General features: G+C 58.4%; 1 protein-coding gene across 2 annotated transcripts in view; it reads right to left on the bottom strand.

Annotated features, from left to right (window-relative positions):
* Nucleotides 1-832: 832 nt before the first annotated feature.
* Nucleotides 833-26,441, bottom strand: part of ATP2C2 (ATPase secretory pathway Ca2+ transporting 2) — a 57,503-nt gene continuing 31,894 nt past the window's right edge. The window contains exons 8-27 of one of the 2 annotated variants that reach the window (XM_059382866.1): nucleotides 22,377-22,526; nucleotides 22,230-22,298; nucleotides 21,801-21,876; nucleotides 18,277-18,343; nucleotides 14,388-14,512; nucleotides 14,199-14,296; nucleotides 13,411-13,512; nucleotides 12,521-12,610; nucleotides 11,746-11,847; nucleotides 9,676-9,832; nucleotides 8,860-9,030; nucleotides 8,072-8,169; nucleotides 7,921-7,971; nucleotides 6,839-7,005; nucleotides 5,635-5,703; nucleotides 5,431-5,547; nucleotides 4,104-4,251; nucleotides 2,685-2,783; nucleotides 2,468-2,609; nucleotides 833-1,185 (exon numbers count right to left, since the gene is read on the bottom strand). In XM_059382866.1, coding sequence (XP_059238849.1) covers nucleotides 1,067-1,185; nucleotides 2,468-2,609; nucleotides 2,685-2,783; nucleotides 4,104-4,251; nucleotides 5,431-5,547; nucleotides 5,635-5,703; nucleotides 6,839-7,005; nucleotides 7,921-7,971; nucleotides 8,072-8,169; nucleotides 8,860-9,030; nucleotides 9,676-9,832; nucleotides 11,746-11,847; nucleotides 12,521-12,610; nucleotides 13,411-13,512; nucleotides 14,199-14,296; nucleotides 14,388-14,512; nucleotides 18,277-18,343; nucleotides 21,801-21,876; nucleotides 22,230-22,298; nucleotides 22,377-22,526 — 2,217 coding nt within the window. In that variant the 3' untranslated portion in view covers nucleotides 833-1,066. Of the gene's footprint in view, nucleotides 1,186-2,467; nucleotides 2,610-2,684; nucleotides 2,848-4,103; nucleotides 4,252-5,430; nucleotides 5,548-5,634; nucleotides 5,704-6,838; nucleotides 7,006-7,920; nucleotides 7,972-8,071; nucleotides 8,170-8,859; nucleotides 9,031-9,675; nucleotides 9,833-11,745; nucleotides 11,848-12,520; nucleotides 12,611-13,410; nucleotides 13,513-14,198; nucleotides 14,297-14,387; nucleotides 14,513-18,276; nucleotides 18,344-21,800; nucleotides 21,877-22,229; nucleotides 22,299-22,376; nucleotides 22,527-26,441 lie in introns of those variants that run through there. The other variant, XM_059382867.1, reaches the window with a different exon arrangement.

Below are 26,441 nucleotides of genomic sequence, written 5' to 3'. Positions count from 1 at the left end.
CACTCTGACCTCCCTCCCCTGCTCTGGCCCAGGCGTTACCACCCCAGGCAGCCGGTTACTTTTCTCTATTTGGGCAGGCTCTGGTGCCCAGCTCTTTGACCAAGCACCAGTCAAGCTGTTCCCGTGAGATTTTTTAGGGGTGCTCCACATTACAGTTCGTCGGCTCTGGATCACGGTGGTGGCCTCCTGAACGTGGTGACTCTCCTCTAACCAGTTGAAGACTTAAGAGAAAGGCCTGGGATGTCCGAGAAGGAAGGAGTCCCTGTGGGCGCGCTCCGGAGCTGCAGCCCTTACAGCAGGTGAGCCGGCCTCTTCCGACAGGTCTGTGTCCCTCCCTAATACCTGGCGGCGGGGCTGCTGGGGACAGCTGTGGCTCCTTTCACAGGCTCTGCTCCTCCGTGGCCGCTTCCTGCCTGGCTCCTGCCCTCCCCAATCCACCGTCTTTACCAAAGGTCCTGGGGCTCGTCCTCAGGCAGCTGGGAGATGCTCCGGGTCCCGGGGCTGGAGGTAAAGGCCCTTTACTGTTCCCCTTCAAAGAATGGGTCTGGTTCATGCTGCTCAGAGAGGGACCATGGGTCACCCCGGACGTGGTCATGAAAAACAGGCTTTGTGGGTTTCCAGAAGTGGCATCAGATTCCCCGTCCGGCTGCGGAGGGAGAAGGTGGACCAGGCGTGGGCGCAGCCTCTACAAAATGCCTCAGATCCCCCTCCTGAGGGTTGAGGTGATGGAGTGGTGGTGGCCCTCGGGCGACCAGATGCTCCGGCCCCGGGGCTGGACCCCTGATCTTCCTCACCCGGGAGCTGCGGGAACACACTCTGGAGGCAGCCGTGGTTCATACAAATCACCGCGATTTAATAAATAGCGAGCTGTTTCCGGGCGCTCTGCTCGGGGCCCGTCCCGGGGGTAGAGATGGGGTCGGACGCAGGCCCGGGCTGGCCGAGCTGCAGAGCCAAGGGAGAGGCCCGGCGCTCCGTGTCCTGGCAGCGGCCCTCTGGCGAGGGGCCGGGGGAAGGGCCACAGTCCCGTCCACTAGAGATGATTTAGGATTTCGCACAGCCGGGTCCCCTAGATGTGATCTGGGTGAGTCTGGGCTTTCCTGGCTCTGCAGAAGAATTTTTCACAGAGTTTGAGGAGCTCGGACACGATGAACACAGACGAGGCCAGACCGGTTAAAAGCAGCAAATCTGCCGGCGAGGGGAGGAAGACAGGAGTCAGCACGGGTTGAACCCCTGCCGCGGGCCTCTGCCCCGAAGGGGCGCTGCCAGCTCACAGGAGCCTCAGCCCGGAGCGCCTCTCCCTCCCTTTTTGTCTTCAGTCACAGCGGACCCCAGAAGTGGGGCGGGGGGGACCCGGGGAGTCGAGGACCAGACCCTTCCCTTCCTGGGAGCCCATGCTTCAGCCCGGGGTCCTACACATGGCAGAGCCAGCTCCACGCGGACCGCCCGGTCCTTCCAGGTGGTCCCGGGCTGGGGCCGGGGTGTGGCACCCACCCGAGCTGGCAGAGGACCCTGACCCTCCTCCCCGCCGTCCTGAGGGCAGACCCCCCAACCCTGGCTCCGGGCTCCCCGGGCGGCCCACCCTGACTCGTTCCAGTGGGTCAGTCCCTAGAGCCGCCCCTGTCCCCACGGTGTCTTACTGCCCGAACCTTCCCTGGGTCCCTGTTGCCAATAACTCAGCACAAACACGGGGCCCCACCAACCACACCCCAGCCTTTAGCTTTGGTAAAGCTGACTTAGTTCCCTGCGGGGAGGACCAGCCAGTAAAGTTCTTCTTGTCTGTAGCTGTAGGGCACTCGGCGGGGACCCACATGGACCCTGCTGTTAGATTTTGGGGAAAAGCGAGCAGACGGTCCCCAGTCTGGCCCAAGGGGTCCAGGGCTCTCGCATCCCCCACCTCTGACCTATGTCCTGACCCAGGGATGTGTCAAAGCCACAGCTCAAACCTCCTCCTCCTGACTGTCCCCTCTTCCTGTTTGTGCTCACAGTCACCTCAGCTGCAGGCAGAGGCGCACAGGTCACTCTGGGCGTCTAACAGAGAGCTTGGACCTGCGGTCGGCCTGGGCGGAGGCCAGGACAGGTGTGCTCAGGTGGGGGACAGCCGTGGGCCTCAGTTCCTGTCTTTTCCAGAAGGAGCTACTAGGCGACTTGCTCCCTGTCGTGAGGTGAGTGGGCGTCCGAGACACACCGGCCCACTGCCTGTGGGGGCACACGGAGCCCAGACTCGCCCACCGTGGCGCAGCCCCCCGCCCTTGCTGTCTCTGCCGTGTGTGCTCAGAGCTGCCCACCTGGGGACAAGGGGACAGGAGGCCACGTCCCCTCCTGCCATCGGTGGTCCTCACGGGGGAGGTCCCTCTTCTCTGGTTCCCTCAGTATTCTATCACCCTCCCCCTCGGGCCCCCGAGTGTGCAGGCAGATGGGGGCGGGGACAGGTGCTGGCCCCCGCAGACCCGTCCTCGCGGCCACGCACCGAGAGCGCCCAGGTTCTCCGTCTGGAAGACCTTCTGCAGGGGCGGGATGTAGATCACGGCCAGCTGCCCCAGAATGGACCCCAGCACCGAGTACAGGAACATGCGGTTCCGGAGAAAACCGATCTCAGCTATCAGCTTGGTCTGCAGGAGGGGGAGGACACATCAGCGCTTGCCACTGAGAACAGCCCACTGAGAACAGCCCAGCTCGGGGCTCACCTGAGAGCGGCAGGTCAAGGCGTTGAAGAGGTCGAAGAACACAAAGCAGGTGAAGGTCATGGTGGTGGCACGTGGGGTGCCGGCCTTGTCTGCGGGGGTCTGGAACACAGGCACGGGAAGAGGGCGTCCGGGAAGGCCGTGTGCTTCCCACAGCGAACTCGACCTTCACCAAGAGCCAGAGGCTGCAGCAGCTCCAGGTGGGCCCGATACCCCCCCACAAGCAGCCGTGAGCAGCTTTCTTGGGAACTGACCAGGACCTCCCCCTTGGGCTGGAGGCAGCTGCTGTTACAGGGGACACGTGGCTCAGACCCGCCCCCCGCCCAAGCCAGCCCCGGCCGCTGGAGGGGCCGGCAGCCCGTCCTCAGGAACCTGGGCTGCTCCCCACACCCGAGCTGAAACCTTGCACAGATAAAGGGAATGTTCCTTCCTCAGCAGGTGACCCTGCAGCATGGAGGGGACATTGCTCCAGCCACACCCGCGGAGCAGAAGGTCCCAGAGGAAGGCAGGGGATGGCCCTGGCTCTGGTGTGGCTGCTCGGACGTGAGACAGAGCTCCCTCCCCTCGACACCTCTGGGCGGGACACCTCCGCAGGTGAGAGGGACTCATGTTCGCGCCCGAACGTCCCCCTGCCCAGGGGAGGGGGTGAAGAGCCCGTCCTGCTTGGGCTTTGCACAGAGTCCTGGTCCAGCAAATGACCCTGTGGGGGCCAGGGGGCGGGGGCGGGGGCGGGTGTGGCGAGTTAGAGCCTGACTCCGCAGTCCTGGTGGGCACCCAGGAGTCTGTGTCTCTGGAGCGGTGGAGGCTGCTGTTGGGGACCCTGTGCTCAGGATCACGTGTGAGTCCGGGAGGGCCTGGGTCCCCTTCCCCGCCAGGGGGCGCACACAGGCTGCCTGAGTCGAGAATTCCCACCTTCCGTGGCAGGTGAGAATTTGGGGAAAAACAAAGCTGTTCCTCTGGGGGCGAGGCTCAGAAAAACTGAGAATCTGTGGGGACCCAGTGGCCCATGCCCCTTGGTGCATGTGGCACCTTCCTGGTTCCCCAGTCAGAGCACTGCACCCAAAGGGGACCGGTAAGTTCCCACAAGTGATCGTCTCAGGGAACAAACATCCAGTCCTTGCTTCCTAGGAAATGTGCCATTGTTTCCAGGACGGAACACCGCCGCAGGTCCCGTGTAGAATAAACTCATTTCTGGCCCATGCCTGGGCGGCCTCCCGTCCCTCCACCTGCCCACCACCCCTCAAAGTGGGGTCCTGATCCCCTGCCTTCCCTCCAGGACGGCCCCCTGTACGCATACGCGCGTCTCCCGTCGGAGGCTGAGCCCCACGGCCGGGCAGGGACCGTCCACACCCACGGCCCGAGTCTCCCCCATCTGCGGCTTAGCCAGTAGTGGCTTAGTGAGTCCATGAGGACCGGCCTCACCTCTTTCCAGAAGATAAAGAGTGTCCCGCTGATGATGACGGCCGCCGACAGCAGGGTCTTGAGGATGAGGGCTCTACTGAGGATGGTGTCCTTGACGTTCCGCGGCGGCTGCTGGAGGGCGTCTCTGTCCACGGGCTCTACCCCCAAGCTGCTCGGAACACGACACGGGCGCCCGGACGTAAACCACTGAGAAGGGGACACGTCAGCCAGCCAGGCAGAGGCCGAACAAGCACATCGGAGGCGGAGCCCGAACCTTCCAGGCCCCCTGGCCAGCTCCCCAGGCACCACCGGCTGAGAGGTCGGGGGTCGGGGGGCCCAGCCCCCCCAGGCCGTCCACCCAAGCCCGGGCCGGTCCCGCGCTCACACGAGCCTCCCTTCAGGTGCTCTGTCCCTTCCCTAACAGCCAAGCCCGCCCCTTCCACGGTGACCCCGCCCCCAGCCTGGGCCCCACGGGCAGCCCTTCCCTTCACCATCCCTGAGCACCGTGAAGGAAGACCCCCCCCACCAGAAGCAGCCACACCACGGTCCTGGAACCACCCCAGGTCCCCTCTCGTGCTCAGGTAACGTCCATCACAAGGGGATGCCCCAGTGGGCTGGAGAAATGGGCTCCAGGCCCTGCCCACCGCAGAGCCCCCAGTGACGGAGGGACCCCTGCCTCCCGGGGACTGTGAAACAGCGGTATTGGGGCTAGACCAGCAGGAGGCAGTGCGGGCGGCACTGAGGAGTAAGTGGGCTGGGGGCCCCCCTCACTGCTGGCCCCAGGGGGACTGAGTAGGGCTGTTGCCCCAAGCAGCTGTCACCGGTGACGCCGAGTGAGCGTGGGTGACGGAGCGCGTGTCAGACGCAGTCCGCTGGAGCGACACGCTGTGTGCAGAGCTGGTCCTTCTGCCCCTTTCAGCCCGCCTAACGCTCCCTTCTCAGCCAGCCAGCAACTCGCTGACCAGCCGCTGTGTGCCAAGTCCGTCCTAGGAGCCGGGGAGACTGACAGAGCAGCACAAACCTTGTCCAAGGGGAGCTGGATCGGAATCAGATGAGCAAGAACAAGGACGTACATGTATATTTTCTCCTCCGGGGAAAAACAAAGCAGGGTACAGTGACTGAGAGCCAGGAGGCTGCTGTTAGGGTAATCAGGGAGGACTTCTTGGAGGTGGTGACCTCACGAGAGGCACAGAGCCTTGGCGCTGCGCAGGAGCATCCCTCACGGACCCTGGCTGCCCAGACAGATGCTTCCTCCCCTGCACCGCAGTCAGCTTCTCTGGGACTCCTGGGGACAGTGGCTGCACCCACACTCCGGGGTGCAGTTCTGGCCGCCCACCTGGTGCCTCACCTCTGTGCCGGTGGCCCGTCCATGATGATGTTGATCCACAGGATCTGCATGGCGTTGAGGGGGCTGGGCAGGTTGCACACGGTGGACAGAGTGATGAGGCTCAAGGCCGAGATGCTCCTGCGGGGACACATGCGGGCAGGTCGATGGCTCGCCAGATGCGTGCGCAGCACCTGCTGCCACTGGGAGCTGCGGGCCTTGACTTACGTGCTCAGCTGGAACCGGACGAAGTTTTTGATGTTGTGAAAAATCCCTTTGCCTTCCTCCACTGCACTCCTGCGAGAGAGAGAGCATTTATTCACGGTGGTGTCAGCGGGGATGGCCTCATGCTCGGGTGCCCCTTCCTGTTGCGCTGCTCGAGGCCATGCCCGCGCAGGACAACGATGTCCTGTTGGCACCAGCAGGCGCTGGGGACTGGACCGTGAGCCGCGATGCCCCCTTCTGCCCCCAAACCGGCTTACTCTCCCGCCCACCTGGAGCTTGGGACTCTTGAAGCAACAAACCCACCTCGGGGAGTCCCACAAGAGGCACAGCAAAACCAACCAAACCCAGACCTGCTCCTGAGCTGCTGGGGCGTGGCCAGGGGGAGAATTGGGAAGCTGAAAAGTCATCTAGAAAACTCTGCAGAAGTCCTTTAAAAAAACGATCTCGAGGCATGAATGCAGAAAACTGCCCAATCTTTTTTTCTACTAAAGTTTTTTGCAAAAGTTAAAATGACAGCTTTACTTATTAACTGCATCTTGTGACCTCCCACCCCCCCGCCCCTGCACCACGGGGGAAGGACACTGAGGACTGCTGCGGAGAATCCGTTTGTAAAGAAAAGATCCTTCTGCAAAGTCCGAAATCACAGCCAACTTCAGTCTTTGTTCAGATCCGTGGTATTTTCTCCCGCCCCCAGTGACTTCAGTTTACTTAGAAGGGAAAACTTCATTAGAACAAATCAAAATTAGATCTAGAGGGCAGGCAACTGTTTTTAAGGAAACAAAAAAAGGTGAAGAAAACAGGTGCTCGGCCATCTGGCAGCCGGAGCTCCTGCGCGCCTGAGGCGTCCATGTCCGCACGAGCACGACCCCAGACTCAAACCCCACATTGAGCTCTACGGGGTGAGCATCTCCGGGTCTGGCCTCCGTGTGCTCCCGCTCTCGCTATTGGCAGCCAGGGCGGTCTAGGATTTCCCCCAAACGGTGCGGCAGCGACCACACGGGCACGCGCCTCTGTCTGCGAGCGCCTGGTCCTGGCTTTCCCTCCGCTGCACCCTCGGGCTACAAAAGGGTTCGCTCGCCTGTGTCTGCAGCACCCCCAGCCCCGGGTGCTGTGTGAGCCCGGACACCCATCTCCCTGGCACGACGGAGCCCCGGGGTGGGCAGCTGGTTACGCCATGCGTTTCTGTCCCCACCTGCGGACAACTCACATGATGGCTGAGAAGTCATCGTTCACCAGGACCATGTTGGCGGCCTCTTTGCTAACGTCTGTCCCCGTCTGCCCCATGGCGATCCCGATGTCCGCAGACTTGAGGGCGACAGCGTCATTCACCCCGTCCCCTGTCATGGCCACGATCGCCCCGCATTCCTGCAAAGCCTTTGGAAAAAAGAGGCAAGTGGAGGCTGCAGCCCTTCCAGAACCTCCCTTCCCTTTGGATGCTCTGCCTCTCCCTCTGCATGGCCAACAGCAGAGGCCCCCTCTGGAGTCAGCTGGCCGGACTCTGAGTCCCAGACATGCCGGCACCCTGGGGAGCTGGCACTGCGGGAGCTCGGCAGGCCCCGAACCTCTCAGACTCAGCTTCTCCATCTGCAGAGTGGGGACAACCGTCCCTCCTCTGTGAGAGCCACACTGCGACGGCCGGTGTCGGGCTCCCTCTCCACTAACAAAGATGGGTCCACCGCTTTCCCCTGAAACCACGTGGCAGCCAGTAAGTCTTCATGTTTGCTCTTAGGAATACCACGCGTGCAGACTTGCTCCCTAGAACTACACCCGCCCCCCCCATCAAGAGCATCGAGGATCAAACAGCCCAGGCCACAGAGCACATCTTCGGATGCGCACATGCGGGAGGCCAGGGCTGCGGTGGGGGCGCCCTCCCTGCGCGGGCAGGAGACCGTGTCCGCTCTGCTGGGCACCCGCTGCGGGCCGGGCACTGTGCTGGGCGCTCCACGGCCTGGCCCCTCTGTTCCTCTCACCGGCCTTGTTACCAGCTGATGTCATTCATACGACCCCCTCCCCCCCGTTTACAGATGGGGAAACTGAGGCCTGGAGGTAACTAACAAGAATAAGGCCAAAGATCGCTCGGCTAACAGAGACCAGCTGCTTTTCCTTTCTCTCTGCACCACCCCGTTCCGGCTCCTGTTTTTGGTGTACGTGGCCAAGGTCCCCCCTGTGCTCCAGCCCGGTTTGGGGACCGCCGAGGCTCCCGCCAGCTTGGGCCCTGGACCACCCGGAGCAGAGCCCCTGCCACCGTCCTGGACTGGCCCTGACGGACCCACGAGGCTCCCAGCTCACCTTTATGATTTTGAGCTTGTGCTTCGGGCTGGTCCTGAAGAAGACAGACACCTGGGTACGAGGCACAGAAGAGCAGAGAGTCCGTGACCTTGGAGCTAAAACTCTCCCTCCTCCCCCCAGCGAGACCCCCCCTCCCCCGGGAGGACCGCACCTTCCCGACGCAGTCAGCCAGCTCTTCCTGCTCCATATTCTCCACCTCGGCCCCGGACATGGCCTTCAGCTTCCCGTTGCACAGGCCAATGTTCCTTCCTGCGGGGGCGGAGAAGCTGTCTGAGCGCTGCCTCCCAAGCCTGAGGCTGTTCCCGTGCCCTCCCCCCCGCCACCCCGTAGGCACCTGCCTGACCCCCATCCCTGCCTGGGCCACACAGAGTGATGGCTGCCGCCCACCACACACATGCCGTGTCACACGGAATTAACCGGCAACAGAGGGCTTGTGCTCCCCGCTTTAAAGCCAAGGAAAGGGAGGGTAGGGGCTTCCCCAAGGTTGCGGAGTGGGCGATGCGTGATGCTGGAACCAGATGTGGTTTTGTCTGATTCTGGACTCTGATCTTTTCACAGGCTGGGGGCCTTGAGACCGAGCGGGGAGCACAGCAAGGTGTGACCCTCATTCCAGCAGCAAGTGTAGTGACAGGAAGGGTGTGGCTGGCCCTCTGCAGGCAAAGAGCCTGGAGGTCAGTGGCTCAGTGACTTGCCAAGGGCTCATGGCTGGTGGCAGAAGCCACCCCAGAAGTGAACACAGGAATGACGCTGCCTGGGTGAGGACGTAAGCTCGAGGACGAAAGCCCCCGGGCTGCAGGACGTTGACAGTGGACACAAAGGCTCTCCCCTTCAGAGGACCGGCCCACGTTTTAGGGCCAGTCCTCTGAAGGTGGAGCGCTGGTCCTCGAAGCTCACGGTCACTGTGCGCCAACCGGACACGCCCCTGCCCGGCCCACTGACCTATGGCGGAGGCGGTCTCCAGCCCGTCGCCCGTGATCATCTTCACCGACACGCCCGACTGGCAGAGCAAACGCACAGCCTCTTTCACGCCAGCCCTCGGAGGGTCGATGATGCCGACGAGCCCCAGAAAAGTCAGGCTCCCCAGCTCGGGCCCAGAAGCCAGGGCCAGCACTGAGGAGAGACCAAGAGGCACAGAAGGTCCACGGGGGGCCAAGGGGACCATGAAGTCCCCCGTCAGCCCGGCTCCTCTGCGTCCCAGATCCGCCTCGCCTGTGCGGGGCTCCCCCACGCTCGGCTGGCCCACGCGGGGCAGCAGTTGTGCACTGCTGGCCCCGAGACAGAAACAGAGACAACCTGACCCGCAGAAAGTGACTTTTGTCCGCTGGGGGCATCCAGCCCAGCCTCGCCCCAGTGCCCCAGTGCGAGAGGCCGGAAGGAGAGCCGTGAGCGGGGGTGCCGCGGCACATCCCAGCAGCTCTTCTGGTCTCTGCTCTCGCTGTCGGCCCTTTTCGGGGAGCGGCTGCAGGGGCAGGACATGTGCAGGAGGGCACTGCGGGTGACAGGCTCCGGCTGCTGGCTCTCCCTGGCCTGGACTCCTGAGCACCAGTGCTCTGGAGCGGGGCCTGTGAGAGCCGCTGGCCCGTTTCACATCGGCCCATTCGCTCCTCGCTTGCTTCACTCCCGGCACGCACCGCCCGACGTCCTGCTCCCTCCCCTTACCAAGAACCCTGCCTTAGTGGGCCAGTGGTTAGTGCACGCGAAAGGTCCGTGTCGCCCTTGAACTGAAATCTCGGGGCTGGGGACTGAGGTACTGACCGCGCAGGCCGAGGGTGCCCATCTCCTCCTCCTGCTGCCGGTAGAAGACCCGCTGCTGGGGGGTCAGCGGCAGAGGGAGGCCGCCGTGGTTGTACGTGCTGCAGGAGTTCACCACCTCTTCCAAGGCCCCCTTCATGAAGTAAATGTCCTCCTGGTCCTGGGGAAAGAAAAGAAAGCCCCTGTCATCGGATGCCTCGGCTCTCGGTGACCGGCCCCTCGTGCCCACGGAGAGGCTGCCGGCGGGGCTGTTCCTCGCGGAGCACCCTGCTCACCGGCGCAGCACAGGACTGGCCACGGGACACCACCCGCCCGCGGCAGGATCCAGGCGGATCTTTGACCCGCACCCGCCTCTCTGACGTCCCCTGCCGATGTCAGGACGGCATCCCGGGCATTTCGTGAACTGCTCGTAGCCCAGGCACCGTCACACCCCTGCGTCGGGGACTGCGCGCTGGTGTCTCTGCTCAACGGCGGGTGTGGTTCCTGCTCTGTTCGCTGCCGCACGGGGCTCACTAAAGGGACCCGAACAAACCCCAACCGTCCTCTGCGGACTTCAGCTCTGGCTGCCGTGGATGGTAGCTCGGCGCAGAAGGCGCGGTGCCACTGTGGGTGACTCTGTCCCCCGCGTGGGCACAGAGCCTGCATGCCGAGGCCGGGCCGGAAAGAGCTCTCGTGAACGGATACGGGAAGCTGTCTGAGACCTCACCGTAGGGGGGAAACAGCAAATTACAAACACGATCTCCAGCATGACCTGGGGTCAGCACCCTTATGGTGCTGTGTGCCCTTTTAGGACCTGGAACATTCCATCCCGGACTGCTGGGGGGGTGACGGGTCAGGAGAGAGGAGCAGAAGTGTAAGGACCTCTCATTTTTTAAAGTCACATTTCCTTCATTTATTTCAATGAGATTATAATACCATTGTCTTTGGGGAGAAAAAAGAAGATTTGAAGGCATTAAAGCATTTAAAAAATCTGTAACCCTTTTTAATCGGGAAGGAGTCACGTGCCCGTCTGCTCACAGCAAAGGCCTGGAATGCGCTGGCCATGCCGCCCCCACCGTGAACAACAGAGGAGTCTCCCAAGAGCAAGATGTGAAGGTTCTGGAAAGTGCAGGAGAAGCGTAAAGGGCTGGAGAAAAAGGTGGAAGATGATACTGGAAACTTGGGGGGAAAAACAGATCCCAAAGCCTTTTATCTGAAAATCTGAAAAGCTGCAGAAGGTTAAAAAAGAAAAAAAGGGGAAAAAGAAGCCGGCTGTCGTCCCCATGCCGGGAGAGCATGGGGTGGATGTTCAGGTCACTCAGAGCAGGGACGCACACACGCACGTCCATGTGCACACATGTGATGCCGACCATGCTGGGTGCTGGGACGCACCTCCTGATCCCCCTTCCGGAAGGAAGACTGTCCCTACCTGGTGATGATCAAAGGTGCTTGTACCTGTAAAGAACTCAGCACCAGGGTGTGGAAAAGGACCCCCAAGTTAGCAAGGGGGTCACTATTAGCAGTGGGAGCATTCGTCCAAATGCCCCGCAAACACAGGTTCCTGGCTCTACACCCGATCTTCTTTTTAAAGAGAGAGAGAGTGAGTGTGTGTGTGTGTGTGTGTGTGTGTGTGTGTAGATTGCGAGCTTGGGCAGGTGCAGAGGGGGATGGAGAGGGAGGGAAAGAATCTCAAGCAGACGCCACGGGGGCTCAGAGCCCAACACGGGGGCTCGATCTCATGACCTTGAGATCACGATCTGAGCCAAAACCCAGAGTCAAACGCTCAACCTGGGGACCACCCAGGGTGCCCTGCACGCCTGATACTTCTGACTCTAAGGTTCTGGGTGGATCCTGAGAATCTGCATTTTACACGAATTCCCAGGGGATCCTGGTGGCCCAGGACCCCCCACTTGGAGAACTACTGTTCTAGGAAAAGATCTCGGAGAGCCCACGATAAAGCTCTACTTGCAGTCACCAGTCACGGATTTCAGACTTGGTGGAAGCTGGGAGCTTCAACTCTCTCCCTGGCGCCTCCATTCTCCTTTCTTTGGGGTGCGGGAGGGCGGGCGGGCAGGGGCAGAGAAGCCAACTCACCTCGTTCTTGGGGCTGCATTGTGCTGCCATCCATTTCTGCTCCGAACTGAACGGAATCTCTTTTTTTCTCACGTATGAATCTTTAATATCACTCAAGTCCATCTAGGAGGGTAACACACGGGCTTCCGGTGAGTCATGCTAAACGCGTCTCTATGCAAAGCTCCGGCCCCTTAAATTAGTCATGATTTGGGCCGTGACCTGCAGGGGAGAATCCAAGCACTGCGCTCACAGGGAAGGGCCACTTGCTTTCAAATGAAATGTCCCATTGGGAGAAGAAAGGTCTCGTTTCTCTCACTCAGGGACAGAACCAGCTTGGTCTTTGGGGACAGTTTCTGGTGTCCCGCCGCACTGCCCACCCCTTCGGCAGCGGGGACAGCCGTTCTGCCCGAGGCACTGGGCGCTCCATGGGGGCATTTCTGCCGAGTCGCAGACCCGGGGTCTGACCTCGGAGCCCTGCAATCAGTCAGGCACTCATCGGAAGGGGTCTTCCTGGAGGGGGGCTTGGGGCCCAAGAGGTGCCTTGCACTCCTGTCTGTCCCCCCAGCACCTCCCTGGGGTCTGAGCCATGGGGCACAGGGATTGCCAGGAAGGGTGGCCCAGAGAATGTTCCAGAGCCACAGGGCATGTCAGTGACTGCCTGAGGACGTTTGGGGCCACTCTCTCCTGTTACCACTAAGCTTCCCCATTCCTCATCTGCTCAGACATGAGCTAGAATTCTGTCTCTAGTTCAGCCCCAAGTGCAAGAACTCGCGGCGCAGACGGTCAGGGCCCCTACCTTCATGGCCAGCGCGATCAGGGCGCCTTCCGTGGGCTGTCCCATCACCGCGTTCTTTCTGATGACGGCGTTGTTGGCCACGCAGCCTGCCTGAAAGGAATGTCTGTAGTTCGGATTGGGACCTGGTACCCCTTGGGGTCCTGGGCTCAGTCACACGCTGAAGGCTGGACCCATTTTGGGGGCGGGGCTGACCTGGGGGCAAGGGACAGGGTTTACTCTTCAAAATACATCAGAGTCCCCACCCTTCCGCTGTCAATCTTCACTGAACGCTGGGGGCGGGTCGTAAGGCGCTATCACGGGGACAGGGAGTCGGACGGGGACGGGTGTCTGGGGGGGGTGTGTGTGTGTGACGAAGTGTCCTGAAATTAGACGCAGCGGTGGCTGCGAACTTCGAGAAGGGACCAAAACCACTGACCCTACATTTCAAGGGGGTGAAATCTGTGCTGCAGAACTTGATGTTTCAACCAAAAATGATTAAAAAAAAAAAAAAAAAAACTGGAAATAAACACAAAGAGAGCGCGGAGGGCGGATCCCGGCCCCTCCCTCACTGCGAGACCGAGCCAAGCCGAGACCGCGTCTGGATTCAGGCCGGAGGGCACCCGGCATGGGCATGCGGGCACGAGGCGGCTGATACTGTTCTGATGAGCGACGAGCCCGGGCTCGCTGTCGCACCCTGGGTGGGCACCTTCTCCAGGCAGGCGTCCCAGGGAAGCCCCTCCCGCAGGCCGGGAGGAGGACAGAGGCTCTAGCTCGCTGCTCCCCTCACGTCCTCACCTGTTACTGGGACACCTGTCCCCTGGAGTGGCCCCGGAGTCACCCAGACCCAGGTGGCCCTCTCCCGTCTGCTCCTCTTCACGGCGTGTTACCGCCGCGGGGTCGCTGACACTCACCTCCACTAACCTCCCCACCGAGACGTTGCTGAACCGCGTCAGGACTTCCTTTGAGGGTAAGAGACGGACGGAGCCGTCGCCGTTATATCCAACTCCGCTGACCTGCAGGGTGAGGCCACAGGGACGATGTCACCGTGTGTGGTAAGACCCCCCCACCAATTGTCCCATCATCTCTCTCCTGGGAGACCCACCCCAGGGACAGAATCCTACGCACAAACAAGACGTCAGGCATGAAGCTGTCCCCAGCACGTGCACCAACAGAGGGCGGCCAACCTGCCCTGGCAGCCAGAGGGGGATACATAAGCCTTTGCAGCCCCCGAGATCTGACAGGACCCCGTGGCCCTGGGACGCGGGGCACCCAGGGAGCCATGACAGACGACAGGTAAACCGAAGGGCGTGGCAGCCAGCCAGCCGAACTCTGCGGACACCTTTGCCTGCATGTTCTGCAGGACACAAAACGGCATGTTCAGGGAGCTTACAACTGTGCCAGAGCCACAGGGGAGAGACTGGAAAAACCCAAAAGGGACCATCATGGTCCATTTATCGCAGGCAGTTACGGGCAAATGTTTCTTTGCATCTGCAGTACATAATGAGCTTATTATTACCAGACAATGGCCCAAAATAAAGCTGGCTCCCTTAACTCGGTCATAGTGCTTGCTGCCGTTGGTGGCAAGGAAACTGTGCAGTAACTCATCTTTGTTTCTTCCTTGTTGCTTCCTAGAAGGTTCCGTGTACTTTTAGGAAGGAAAAGGTCTGTTTGGCACTGTGCACGGCGGCCCGGGGCTCACCTCAGCATGGAGCCCATCAGATGTCACCAGCTGGGTGACGGTCATCTCATTGGCGGTCAGAGTCCCTGTCTTATCTGAACAGATGACATTGCAGCAACCTAGCACAAGACAACCCCAGGTCAAACACCAGGGCCGAACCGCTACCCCTTCCATCCCATATACAAGATCCCAGCCAGTGGAGTTCCTCACCCAGCGTCTCCACGATGGGTAACTTCTTCACGATGACACGCTTCTTGGCCATCCGCAGCACTCCCAGGACCAGTGTAACTGTGACAACAATGGGCAGACCCTCGGGAATGGCAGCCACAGCCAGGCTGGATCAAAAGGCCAGACGGGTCACCCTTAACATAAGCACTGAAGGATGACATGAATCCTAGCTGGGGTCGCCAACAGTTTGACCCAGTGAGGCATGTCCCCAGTGTCCCCAGTGTCAGTGAGGCATGTCCCCAGTGTCCCCCTCTGGTCTCTGTTCCCAATTCCATGATGCACCGGTCTCCTCCGGCATCCATGGCTCTGAGTTCTCCTGTGGCAAAACCCTGCTCCTGGGAATGGGCCTCCCCTATCAGACATCCACACTTTAGCATGAATTAGCCTCTCAGTTGTTTTGCCCCTTTAAGCACTTGTGCACTTAAATTACTGTCATTTATTAAGGAGAAAGGTCTTTGGATCCTTTGAAAGGAATTTCCAGAATTAGTAAGTGGGAAGTGGAATTTTTTGGTTCAAGAGGTCCTCTCTGAGTCCCCTGAATTTCACTTTTCACTGGTCTAGTTGTTTGGACACTTCCTGGTAAGGGAGCCAGACAAGGAAATCAAGGTTGAAGGAGGTGGTGACAAAGCTGTGCCTTTGACTATTGTAGCAAAGCTGTTTGGGTGCCTGTTCATTATTATTCCTCCAAGTCTTTCTGTACCGTGAGACCACACCCTCCCATTGCCAGGGCTGACTGGCTCAGAAGAGAACACGTGACCCCAGCCGGACCAGTGAGATTCTCTCTCGGGACTTTGAACGGGGGTAAAGAGGGTGGCTCCCTTCTCGTGGGCAGTGTGTCGACAGATGACGGGACGTTAAGGAGGGGTTCTTTTTGCCTCAAATCTGGCTCCAGAACTTCATGGTAGACTGGTTCCCCAATCCACACCCGCAGGCGTGGATGAGTCAAAGGGCTGGTGTGGGGCTCCCAACAGACGTTGGGCCAGTGGGGGAGGCAGAAGAGGTTTGGGGCCAGACTGGAGAGGTTTGGTGCCTCGGTGCAGAGCCGTGGGGGAGCGTCACCAGCCACAGCCACCACGGCTCACCCTCTGCACCAGGACATCCAGCAAAGCCCGGCAGGCACTCAGCAAATATTTGCTGGACAAACAGGGAACAGTGAGTTCAGGCACACCCCTGGCTCCACGGGTTCAGTTCCAGCCCCTGCCATAAAACGACCATCCCAACAAAGCAAGTGAACGAAACTTCTGGTCCCCAGTGCACATAAACGTTATGTTTACACGGTACTGCCCTCTATCAAGTGTGCAAGACCGCCGTGTCTAAAAACCCAACGTGTGTGGGAGCCTGGGTGGCTCAGTGGGTTAAGCCGCTGCCTTCGGCTCAGGTCATGATCTCAGGGTCCTGGGATCGAGCCCCGCATCGGGTTCTCTGCTCAGCAGGGAGCCTGCTTCCTCCTCTCTCTCTCTCTGCCTACTTGTAATCTCTGTCAAATAAATAAGTAAAATTAAAAAAAAAAAAAAAAACCCAACATGTGTCATCTAACTTAGAAATACTTCATTGCTAAAAAATGCTGACGATCAACCGGGCTGTCAGTACACCCTGTCACTGATCACGGGTCACCATAAAAAAATAACAATGAGAAACTTTCCGATATTATGAGAGTTACCAAAATACGACACAGTGATGTGAAATGACCTAATTCTCTTGGGGAAAATGGCCCAGTGGATGTGCTCAACAGAAGTGTACTACAGACCTTGATGTTGTGAAAAATGCAAGATCTGCAAAGCACAAAAACACGAGAAACGCCCACGCACATACAGCCAGGGGCTGAGCCGCGACGGCCCCGTCCGTGCATGGTGAGCGCTCCATGGGCTTGTGTCAGCGTCAGAAAGCCTGGCCGCGTCCCACGTGGCTGTCCTACTTCATAAAAGCTAAGACATGCGGATGGTCAAGGCACCCTTATCTGTACACTGCTCAGAAAGTGAAAAATGCTGCCAATTAATTAGGCACATGGTGCTCTCTTATCTCCTCGTTTGTAAGAAGCAGTCTGACCTCAGAGACGTTAAAGTGTGAAAAAAGAAAGCGCATCTTAGAATCAAAGAAACACGGTATGTGAACGGTGGCCCTCTTCTCCAGAAACAATGGAGCATTCAAGGGCAAGTTTTTGAACCAAGATTACTGAATTTGGTCAAGGGACTGTGCCCAGTTTCTATGGGGACAGCAAGAAGGCTTCCTAGGTTTTATGGCACAGGCGGGCAAGACTGGCTGAGCAAACATTTGCAGAGGGCTGGGACAAGGACCTTCCCCCCATATGGTGTGGGCAGGGCCTTCCTGCGTCTACTTGGATGCTTGCATAATAATAAAAAATTAATCCACAAACTAATAAAGATTAGCACGGACCCGGAAAAGCGCGTATACTTTGGATCATCTCGGATGTCACCTGAGGCAGAGGGAATTAGGATAAAGTGTTTGAAAGAACAATTCTCGTGTTATTTCTTTTCCAGAATCTCTTCCTCACTAGCTCTCTAGCTGTTTCTACCTTCTGACCCAGGGACTTTGAGCAGCTGACGCCACTAAGAATCTTCATCTTTTCAAAGTCACAAGGGAAACAGACAGAGGAAATTTCCTCTGAATGGCCAGCCCACCGCGGATCTAGTGGGAGAAGTGAGGGGGCGGGGCGTGGAGACCGGGAACCAGGAGGGACCAGCAGATGGCCCTGGGGAGGGCGGGCAGGACGGGCGCCTTTTCCGTTATTTACTTGGAAATACTAGGTAGTTGTCTTGACTCATAGAAGTTCCCACGGTTTCTAAGATGGGGACGGAATGCGCCCAAGAAGGACACAAGGTTCTTGAGCCCAAGAACCTTGGGGGAGGTTCTTAGGTGTCACAGCTTCCCAGTGTTGTTGTTCTGGGAGTCGTCCCCCGCTCCCCCCCGCAAGGGCTCAGGCTCCTCTGCCACCACACCTGCCTCTGAAGGCTAAGTCACCTGAGTACTCCTGTCAGGGGCTCAGCCTTCTTCCCTGGCCCTGCCTCTGCGGGAGCCCCAACTGGGTCACCACTTAGAGCGACAACAGCACCCCAGGGGGCTTGTCCAGAATGCAGAATGTCAGCGCCCACCCCAGACCCGCCAAGGCAGGGCACCAGCGACTGCTGCTGAACAAGCTTTCCCCGGGACCCTTCCGTCCTCAGGCTGATGTCCGGAACGGCTCATCTACAACGACCCACTCTTCCAGGATGCCTGTCCTGGCCTCGAACCCCACACTCCACCGCGCAGCCAGCTGCCCACGCCCCCGAGCCCTCTGTGGGCTGCAGCCGGCTAGGGCTCACAGCCCTGTTAGCTCCTGTGTCTACGTCAAGAATGGGCAACGCATTTCCAAAAGAATAGGAGTGACGGTCCAGCATGCCGTCTGGAGGGCTCTGATGCGTTATTTAGAATCAGGAGGAAAGGGGCCCTCACTGGCTTGCTATGTGTCCCCTAGCGAACTCCACTGTGTGGCTGTGCTCATGGAGCCCGGCCAGTCTCTCCTGGTGTCCCCAGATGCCCACAGCTCAGCTCCACCGCCCGCCATGGTGGCACGCTCCCGGCTTCTCCAGCAGGCCCCGCCTCGTCTCCGCTCCCGCCGCGCGGAGCCCCCTCCATGGCCACCTTCCGGGGACGGGGCTCTTCCCACCTCTCACTCCCTGCAGTCGCTTCCTTCGTAGCCTTGACTGTGAGTTGTGATTTGATCAACGTTCACGTGACCCGTTCGCACGTACTTTCCCCGCCAGCCCGCAAACTCTGATTTGGCTCCCGACGAACCCCGGGCCGGGGTCCCGCTCCCCCACCTGCCCACCTTCCCCGCCGCCCTGGCGAGAGCAGGCCGGCGCAGCGCCCTTACCTGACCCCGATCGTGAACATGCTGAGGAGCGGCTTGCCCTGCAGCCAGCCGGTGAGCATGATCAAGCCTGGGAAAGAGACAAGAAGTCTGTGTGCGCACGCGTATACATGCACACAGGCACACACACGCGCACACACGCACCTGTGTGTATATCCTCAGACATGCAACTGTGTTTCAAACGCCGTCCCTGAGAAGAGTTCGGGAATGTGGGCACAGACAAGTAAGAACCTCAAGTATCAGACCCACTCTCCTGTTTCTCAAGACTGGCCCCTCTGCCAGAAAGAATGCTTCCGCTTTTTAGGCAAGGACCAAGCCAGTTCAAGTTCAAGAAGGAAATGATCAGCCATCCACCAGTTAATTCCTCTCGGGATGTTTGCAAATGTTTACAGGTGACTCCCTTACTCTCCCCGGGTGCCCCCGTGAGCGGGGACGTCCCCCATGCTGTGCGACGTGGCCAATGACAGCTGATCCCGGGATGGGCAGATGGGCCCGGGGGCTACAGGGCTGTGTCCTGCCGTGTTCACCATTAAACAAATTCCCGTTTCCTTTCCTCCCTCATCATGGTTCCTAACAGCAGGCACAGTGCCAGGCCCAGGACACGCGGACCCTGCCAGAGAGGGACCCTCGGGTTGGAGAAGGGCCGGAAGTCATGCCGGGACCCAGGAAAACATGCAGGACGTTCCGGCAATGGGGGGAAGTCTCCGTATCTGTCAGGTGGGGATAGGGCCCGTGTGTTCCTGGAGGAGCTGTTTCAGGATTAAAGAGGCCACCATCCCCTGGAAGGCTCAGCCCTGCTCCCAGCCCACAGCTAAGGACTGGGCGGGAGGGGTGGCTAGCGACTGTCGCCTGTGTGGTCGTGGAGGGAGGACGTGGGAAGGCAGGCGGGGCACCTGTTGAGCCTCGGAGGACTTGCCGACGACGAATGGCAGCTTCGGGTCGGAGGGAACGGGGAGCCACGGCAGCTGTGCACTGGGTGGCAGTGGTGTGTGCACGTGTGTAGGGCGTGTGCGTGTTGGGGGGGTGACAAGATCTGATTTGTTAGCTACCTTTTTTATATGCAGCAGTTAGCGGCGGTAGGCAGATGAGATGTCAGCTGGAACCCCAGTGAATCCAGACGTAGAGGCTGGTGGGGCAACTCCCAGAAACAGGGGCGGGTGCCGACCCTGCAGCCCCGGACGCTGGGCCCTGCCCCTGCCCACAGGGCCCCTAAGGGCTGGCGCAGCGCATCGCTTCCCAAACTCCCACTCCGTGACTTTAATCCACGGGCAGCTGGAGAGTGGCCCCGTGGAGGGTATTTACAGCACGGAGCCTGGCAGACGTTCCTCTCCCGGGAAAGCTGGTTCTCAAGCACGGACCCGGCCGCCATGTCTTCCCTGCATCTCTCCCATGGGCCCCACAAGCATCGACGGAACCCCATTCCAAAACGCCCACCCTCCTGGAACTGCTCTTGAACTATCTATTAAGGGCGCCTGGGGGGGCTCAGTGAAGCCTCTGCCTTTGGCTCGGGTCATGATCCCAGGGTCCTGGGATCGAGCCCCGCATCGGGCTCCCTGCTCAGTGGGGAGCCTGCTTCTCCCTCTCTCTCTGCCCCTCCCTCTGCTCATGTGTACTCTCTCTCAAAGAAACAAATAAAATCTTTAAAAAAAAAAAGAAAGAAAAAGAATAGTCTTGGCTTGTGGGCTATACAAAATCAGGTGGCAAACTCCGTTGGGTCCAGGAGTCATGGTTTCCAGTCCTCATACTAGAGAGTAAAAGAGGCCTCTGGGCGGTGCCCCTCCAGACAGCCAGGACCGCGTGGACCTGCTACTCTCCCAAAGACGCCTGGCCAGTATGCAGCCCCAAGGATGGCCAGTGAAAGGCAATGCGCAGGCCTCTTTCCCCACTTGTGTCCACGACAGCCATCACGCATCTGTCGGTTCTCCTTGCAACCAAGGAGAAGCATGGCCTCAAAAGGCAGTCACAGCTCAGAGCCGCGCTAGGAGATCGGACTTGGCAGGTGAAGATAAAACCCGGTGGGAGGGAGGGAAGAAGGCAGGAGCCGCCTCAAGACAGCGGAGCTAGTGATTTAGCCAAGCTGGAGCACTTACATCCAAATCTGAAATCCGCAGAGGCGACGAGATGCTGGAATTTTGAGAAGGGGTGCCCGAGGAAGAAAGGGTGCGCAGGTCTGTCCCCGGCACAGCAGAATTGAAAGCCCTGACCCCAGACCACCTCCTCTCAACCTCTCTGCTACAGTTCCTACCTCTGGGAAGTTGCAAAGGAACGCAGTCCCCTCCGTGCCTTTGATCACACCCTGTGCTCTGCCTGCAATGCTGGACGCCCTCTTTTCTCACTTGGCAAACTCCTACATAGCCTGCAAGACCCCACTGAATGTCACATTCCCCTCAGAACCTTCCCAACTCCCCTACTCAAGATCAACTGCTACTCTCGCGTGTCATGTTTGTTCACGTGTCTCGGTCTTACTGGCCTGGGGTCCTTCAGAGGACAGAAGCTGTATCTGATCCATTTGGTAGCCCCCGACCGTATCCCAGTGACCAGCGTGTCACATGACACTCAGTCAATGAGTTCATGCATCTGGGTGGCCCGAGGCACAACAGAAGTGCTTCTTGGAGGGATGGCTATTTCTCCCACAAGCTTTCTCTGGCTCCACAGTTTTAGGGAGACTCACTGGTCCCGCCTCTCATCACTGCCTGTGCCACGGGCCACAGTTTGTGGGTTCCTTTATGAACCTATCCACTCAACAAGTGTTGATTGAGAATGAGCCCTGGGCCAGGACCCGGTGGATCCTTAAAGCTGGGAATGAAGACCAGAATCAAAGCCAGAGCGGGAGATAGGAGGAAGCAGCCGGTGAAGGGACTGGGGCGGCCCCATGGGGAGACTCAGGCTTGAGACCCACAGTTAGGTCAGCAGCGTCATGTCGGTGCCGCCTGCTGTGCTGCCAAAGGCCAAGGGGCACAAGTCCTGGCACAGCCTGGTCGGTAGCCTAGGAATACGGCTGCTGCACTGCTAAACCACACCTCCCAGCATCCTCTGCGGTTATGTAGGCCACGTGACTCCGTTCTGGCCAATCAAGAATGGGCAACGGGCCAAGGTGATGACTTCATGCTTTAAACGTTTCCCACACCAGCCCCCTGCTCGGGCTTTGCCCACCTGCTGGATGAACAAGTAGGGAGAGCAGCCAGCCTCTGTGGACCAGGAGGGAGGGAGAGCCATCCGTGGGCGGGGCCCAGGACCCTGACTTGGTGCTTGGAGGGGACCTACCCAGAAAGCCACTCCATCAGGAACGTGCCCGCAGACCATGGTGTGAACCAGAAATACGCCTTGACCAGGGAAGCCATTACAGTGTCGGGCTGCGGCGGCATGGTTGGCGGGGGCTGAGATAGAAACCTCTTGGCCCTATCGGGGTCTCTGGTCCCATCCCTGGGTCCTCACCCACGTCAGCAGCAGGGAGTCTGAGAAACGGCCATGCCCGCTCAGGACGGCTCCCCTCCGTCCCCCGGACCCAGTGCAGGTGCCTCACTCACCGATGATGGCAAACGAGAAGAGTGTCAGCTGCTTCCCCAGCTTGTCCATGCTCTTCTGGAGCGGGGTTTTAGGCGTCTGAAAGGATGAGAAGCATGGGTTTGTGAGAAGCGATCCCAGGAGCGTCCCTCGGCTTCTGCCTGGCGTTCTTATATCTTGAGTGGAGAGGCGAGTCCCCAGGGGGCGTGCATAAAAACCTTGCTGATCTCTACACTTGAGGACTGTGCATGTTCCTGTCTGTAAGTTTAATCTTGACAGCAAAATCCTAATAAATGTTGTGCAATAAAAATAAATTTTTAAAGGCGTGAAAGGTATGAACTCACGTTAACCACATCATCCTCGTTCCTAAGGAGGGGCAGGGCCGGTGTTGTAGCCGAGAGGAATCGCCAACCCCAACCTCCCAGAAAACCAAAGCCCCAACCGACCCTTACCTCTTCAGCCTGCATCATCTTGAACACTTCTCCGAACTGGGACCTTTCCCCCGTTCCGATCACGACCCCCTGCGTTCAGGAGAGAGCTGTGTGAGGTCTGAAGCCAGAAGCCCACTGGTGAGGGCGGCCAAAGTCCCTGGGGCTTACCTGCCCCTTCCCGTACTGCACCAGGGTCCCCATGAAGACGATGTTGCTCAGAGTGGTGAGGTCCCCCCCGCCGGCCAGCGGGCTGTCTGTCTTACTGCACGGCTCAGCTTCTCCCGTGAAGCTGGACTCGTCTACCAGGAGATCTGTGACCTAGCAGGGGAAAAGATGAAGGATTCTGTCCCTTCACCCCGAGAATGGGTTGTAAAAGCACAGAATGGACCACCCTTACCTTGTAAAACTTCTCAATTGTGAAAAATTTCCTGTGTGTGAAAGGTCGTGCCCCTGACTGCCTGGAATGAGGTCCGACCACTGCTCCCTACAGAGCGGGCAGGCACCTCTAGGCAGAAAACGTCCCTCCAGTAGGACCTGGAGTTGGGTGGTAAAGGATTTTTACCTGGGTTACCTGCACTGACCTGGCAGGATATTCAAATGAAGTCTTTCCTGAACAAAGTAGATTCCCGGGGACCATCCCTGATACTGAGGGTCATTTCTAAAACTTCGAATGAGGGGCACCTGAATCTGATACAGAATTCAGGAACTTCAGGCTTTTGTCTTCGGCGCCTTGAAGAAAGCTTGCGTCTATGTTTAAATTTGAACGTGATCTTCAGGTTCCGAGAAATCACTGTCGTCTTGCCCACGGATGAGGAGGACTGATCTGGCATTGACCGTGTCTAACGGGTGGTCCCGGAGATGCCTCTGGAGACGGTGGAGCTGCTGGTCCCCGGCTACTTCAGGCACAGATGCTCTTGCCTTTCCCTAACCAGGGTCTTCCAGAGATGCTGGCTCTGACCTCTGGGTTGGAAAGTGAACCAGACTGCCCTCATCCACCGTGGCCATGAAGTCATGGCCCATGAAGTCATGAGGATTTTCTGCCACTAAGAAATACAAATCTCATTTTGGAATGTAATGAAGTTTTGTTTTTGTCTTTTAAATGTTGCCACAACTAAAAAAAAAGACCAAAAAACCAGAAACAAAACCTTGACCAGAAAAGCACAGGACAGCACCTGGCCTCATCATGCCATTATGCAACAGACAGCAAACAAAGCCCAAGTCGAAATCAGGGAACCAGGATTAGAACATGGCCTCAGAGGCCTCGAGGAACTGAACAAGCATTGAATTGTGTGGCCCCTCTTGAAAAACATGTCTCATACCTTCTGTAACATTAGTTAAGGTTTTCATGTACTGTGCAATGTTAGAAAAAGTCTTAGGCAACGGTTAACTTGGAATATGCCTTTCAAAGCAGCTGTGCCTTTCTCTGGACACTCCATGTCCTGCCCTCCCCGGAGACCCCCACATAAGCCATGTGCTTTGAGCCAGGTTATTCGATGACAGCCTAAGGTTACGTTAACACCAGACACCACACAGCGCATGTGTGCACGCATACACACACACGCACGCATACACACACACACCCCAGCAGAGGAGGAGGGAGGCACTCACAATCCCACAACTCCTCTGATGTGCTGGGCCCTGTGCCAAGCACTTCACAAGGTCTATCTCTTAGTCTCCACACCCTCCATGAAAGATGCTGTTGGTTTCTCCATTCTACATGTGGGGAAACTGAGGCATGGAGTAATTAAGTAACTTGTTCGAGTACCTTGCTCGCGGCTCTACAGCTACCTGAGAGCAGAAGCATGAACCAAGGCTCTGGTCCCAGAAACTTCACTCTTAACCATCTGGCAGAACCGACATAGACCCAGTAGGTATCACTCAAGAGGTGAGTCCCCTGTAGCCAAATTGTGCCAGGTACGAAGGAGGACATAGAAGGGGCCCGGGGCAAGCTCTTCCCCTGAGGACCTTGTTATTTCGGCACTGAAGACCAGCTCAGAGAAGCCGTCTTCCTACAAACTCACAAGAGAGCAGTGAGTCGGCACTATTCAAGCGGGGGCTGCTGAGTTCTCTACACTTGCAAATTTAAAAATTTCATGATCACCTTTTACAAAAGCGCCCACCGCCACGGGATCCCAGCCCCAAGGGGGACAAGGGCTCTCCACCCGGCCCCAAGGGGGACAAGGGCTCTCCACCGCCTGTGAGATGCCCACGTCCCCTCCTAACAGAACCCCCAGTGGGAAGGGTATTGGGGTTGGGGATGGCGACGTGCTCCCCCCCCCCACCAATGTCACTTCCCAGTCTTCCTTGCAACTCAGTGTCCCTGCCTTCTGGACAACAGGACATAAGGAGAAGTCACCGAGAGTCCTGGGTAGGATCTGTGAAGGTGGCTGAGCTGACAGGCCCTCTTCCCCTTCCAGCTTCCTCCTCCTCCCTCCCTGGGCTTTCATTATAGTGGCTCCAGGAGCCATGTTACAGGTATGGGGGGGCAGGGCGAGGGGGCTGGGAGAAGCCCCGCCCCTTGTGCCACGGCGGAGCTGCCGTATTGGCTTTGGACACCCCACTCCCGGTCTCTCATTATGAGAGAGGCGTGCATCCCTGGCCCATTGAAACCTATCTATTTCTCTTACTCTGTTCACTGCAAACACAACTACCAACTGATCTAGAGTTTGTGGTTTATCTCCAGGGCGTCAAGGGCAAGTCAGAGGACACAATGAAGGAAGAAATGGGAAGACGCAGTCACCCAGCAGCACCGGCTGCCGACGCCACAGATAGCAGGTGGCAGAAATCGGCACCACAACCCTGGTGGCAGGCACTGGGTTTCCAGAAAACACTGTCTCATGGGACGTGAGGATAATCTGAATAAATTGCATGTACTTGGAAAGTCTGGCTTAGGCTCAGAGTTGCATAAGGTTTGAAGCACGTAGAATCTGCACCTAACTTCGCTCGTTCACCTTGAAGTAATCCTGTAGCCAGAATGGTAACAGTGCAAACACTGGGAAGGGAAGCCCTCCACTGACCAAGTCCTGGAGCGGTAATTGTTCCGGTCTGGGTCTGATGTTCCCGCCCGGTCTGATCGGCCGCAGAAGACGGGGGGGGGGGGGGGCGGAACGGGAAGGTGGGGCACTTGGGCTGGGGAGACGGACCGGAGGAGCGTTCCCGGGGGACCGGGGACGTGGAACGGGTCTGGAAGGGCGAGCAGACACGTGCTGAGTGAGTCAGGCAGGGAAGGACAAGGCCAGGTGCGCTGGTGAAGCCGGACTTGGTAATAACCCGCTCGGTCAGAGCAACTGGGAGGAGGGGGAGCCAAAGAAAAGACCTCTCTCCTCCCAGTACCCCTCCAGCGTTAGCGGGACAGCAGCCCAGGGTGCTGAGCACGGGCACCAAGGCACCCTCTTTGGGGTACCGATTCTTGGGGTGGGGAGGGGGCGTGTGGTGGGTGCTGTCCCCGGTGCTGAAGCCATGGCGGGGATGGAGAGCTGTTCCTGTCCCTGAGTAGCACTGAATGGAGGGGTGACAGGCAAGAAGACGGGAGGTTTGGTCCACGTGGAGCAGAACAACTGTGGAAGGTGTGGCTGAACTCAGCTACATCGGAGATGGGTTATGAAATTTGGATAGTACTTATAAGTAATGAGGATCCAGAAAAAGTCTTGATCAGAGAAGAGAGGTGCGGGAGATGATAAAATCGAGTTAGATGTTGGAAGAGGTAGCCAGCTGCACTGGGATGGGAAGCCTACAGTCCAAGAAACACAGCCCAAGCGAGACAGAGGAAGGCTCTGGATGGCGGCTGGCGGTGGCGTGGGCAGAAGAGCCAGCTGGGAGGGTCAGGAGAACAGCAATAAGCGTAACCAGGTAGGCGCGGGGAAGTAGGCGGAGACAAAGACTCGGAGCCTATTCTGGTCTAGAGAACATCTGTCAACTAAGCATATTTAGTCGTGAATATATTTCATTAACGTCAATTTGGGATTGGCGGGAATCTTGTAGCGCAAGGCTTAGTCGACACCCCGGCCTTCCAGACCCAAACTTGAGCTTTGACTCTTCCTGGGGTTTATTTGTTCTGTTTTTAAATTCCAACAGCTTGCTTTTCCCACCCAGTCACACCGATCTTCATTCTGACCCCCAGAACTGTAAGAGGATCCTTCGGCGTCGCCACTCTGTATGTGGTCACGTGTTCCAGGTGCCTTAGGGAACAGATACAGGGAGGAAACCCAGAGGGAGAGCCAGAGAGCTAAAGGA

Source organism: Mustela nigripes, chromosome 17 (genome assembly GCF_022355385.1).
Source record: "Mustela nigripes isolate SB6536 chromosome 17, MUSNIG.SB6536, whole genome shotgun sequence".
NCBI lineage: Eukaryota > Metazoa > Chordata > Mammalia > Carnivora > Mustelidae > Mustela > Mustela nigripes.
Note: the sequence above shows the minus strand (reverse complement) of the source record. Positions and strands in the feature narration are given on the sequence as shown.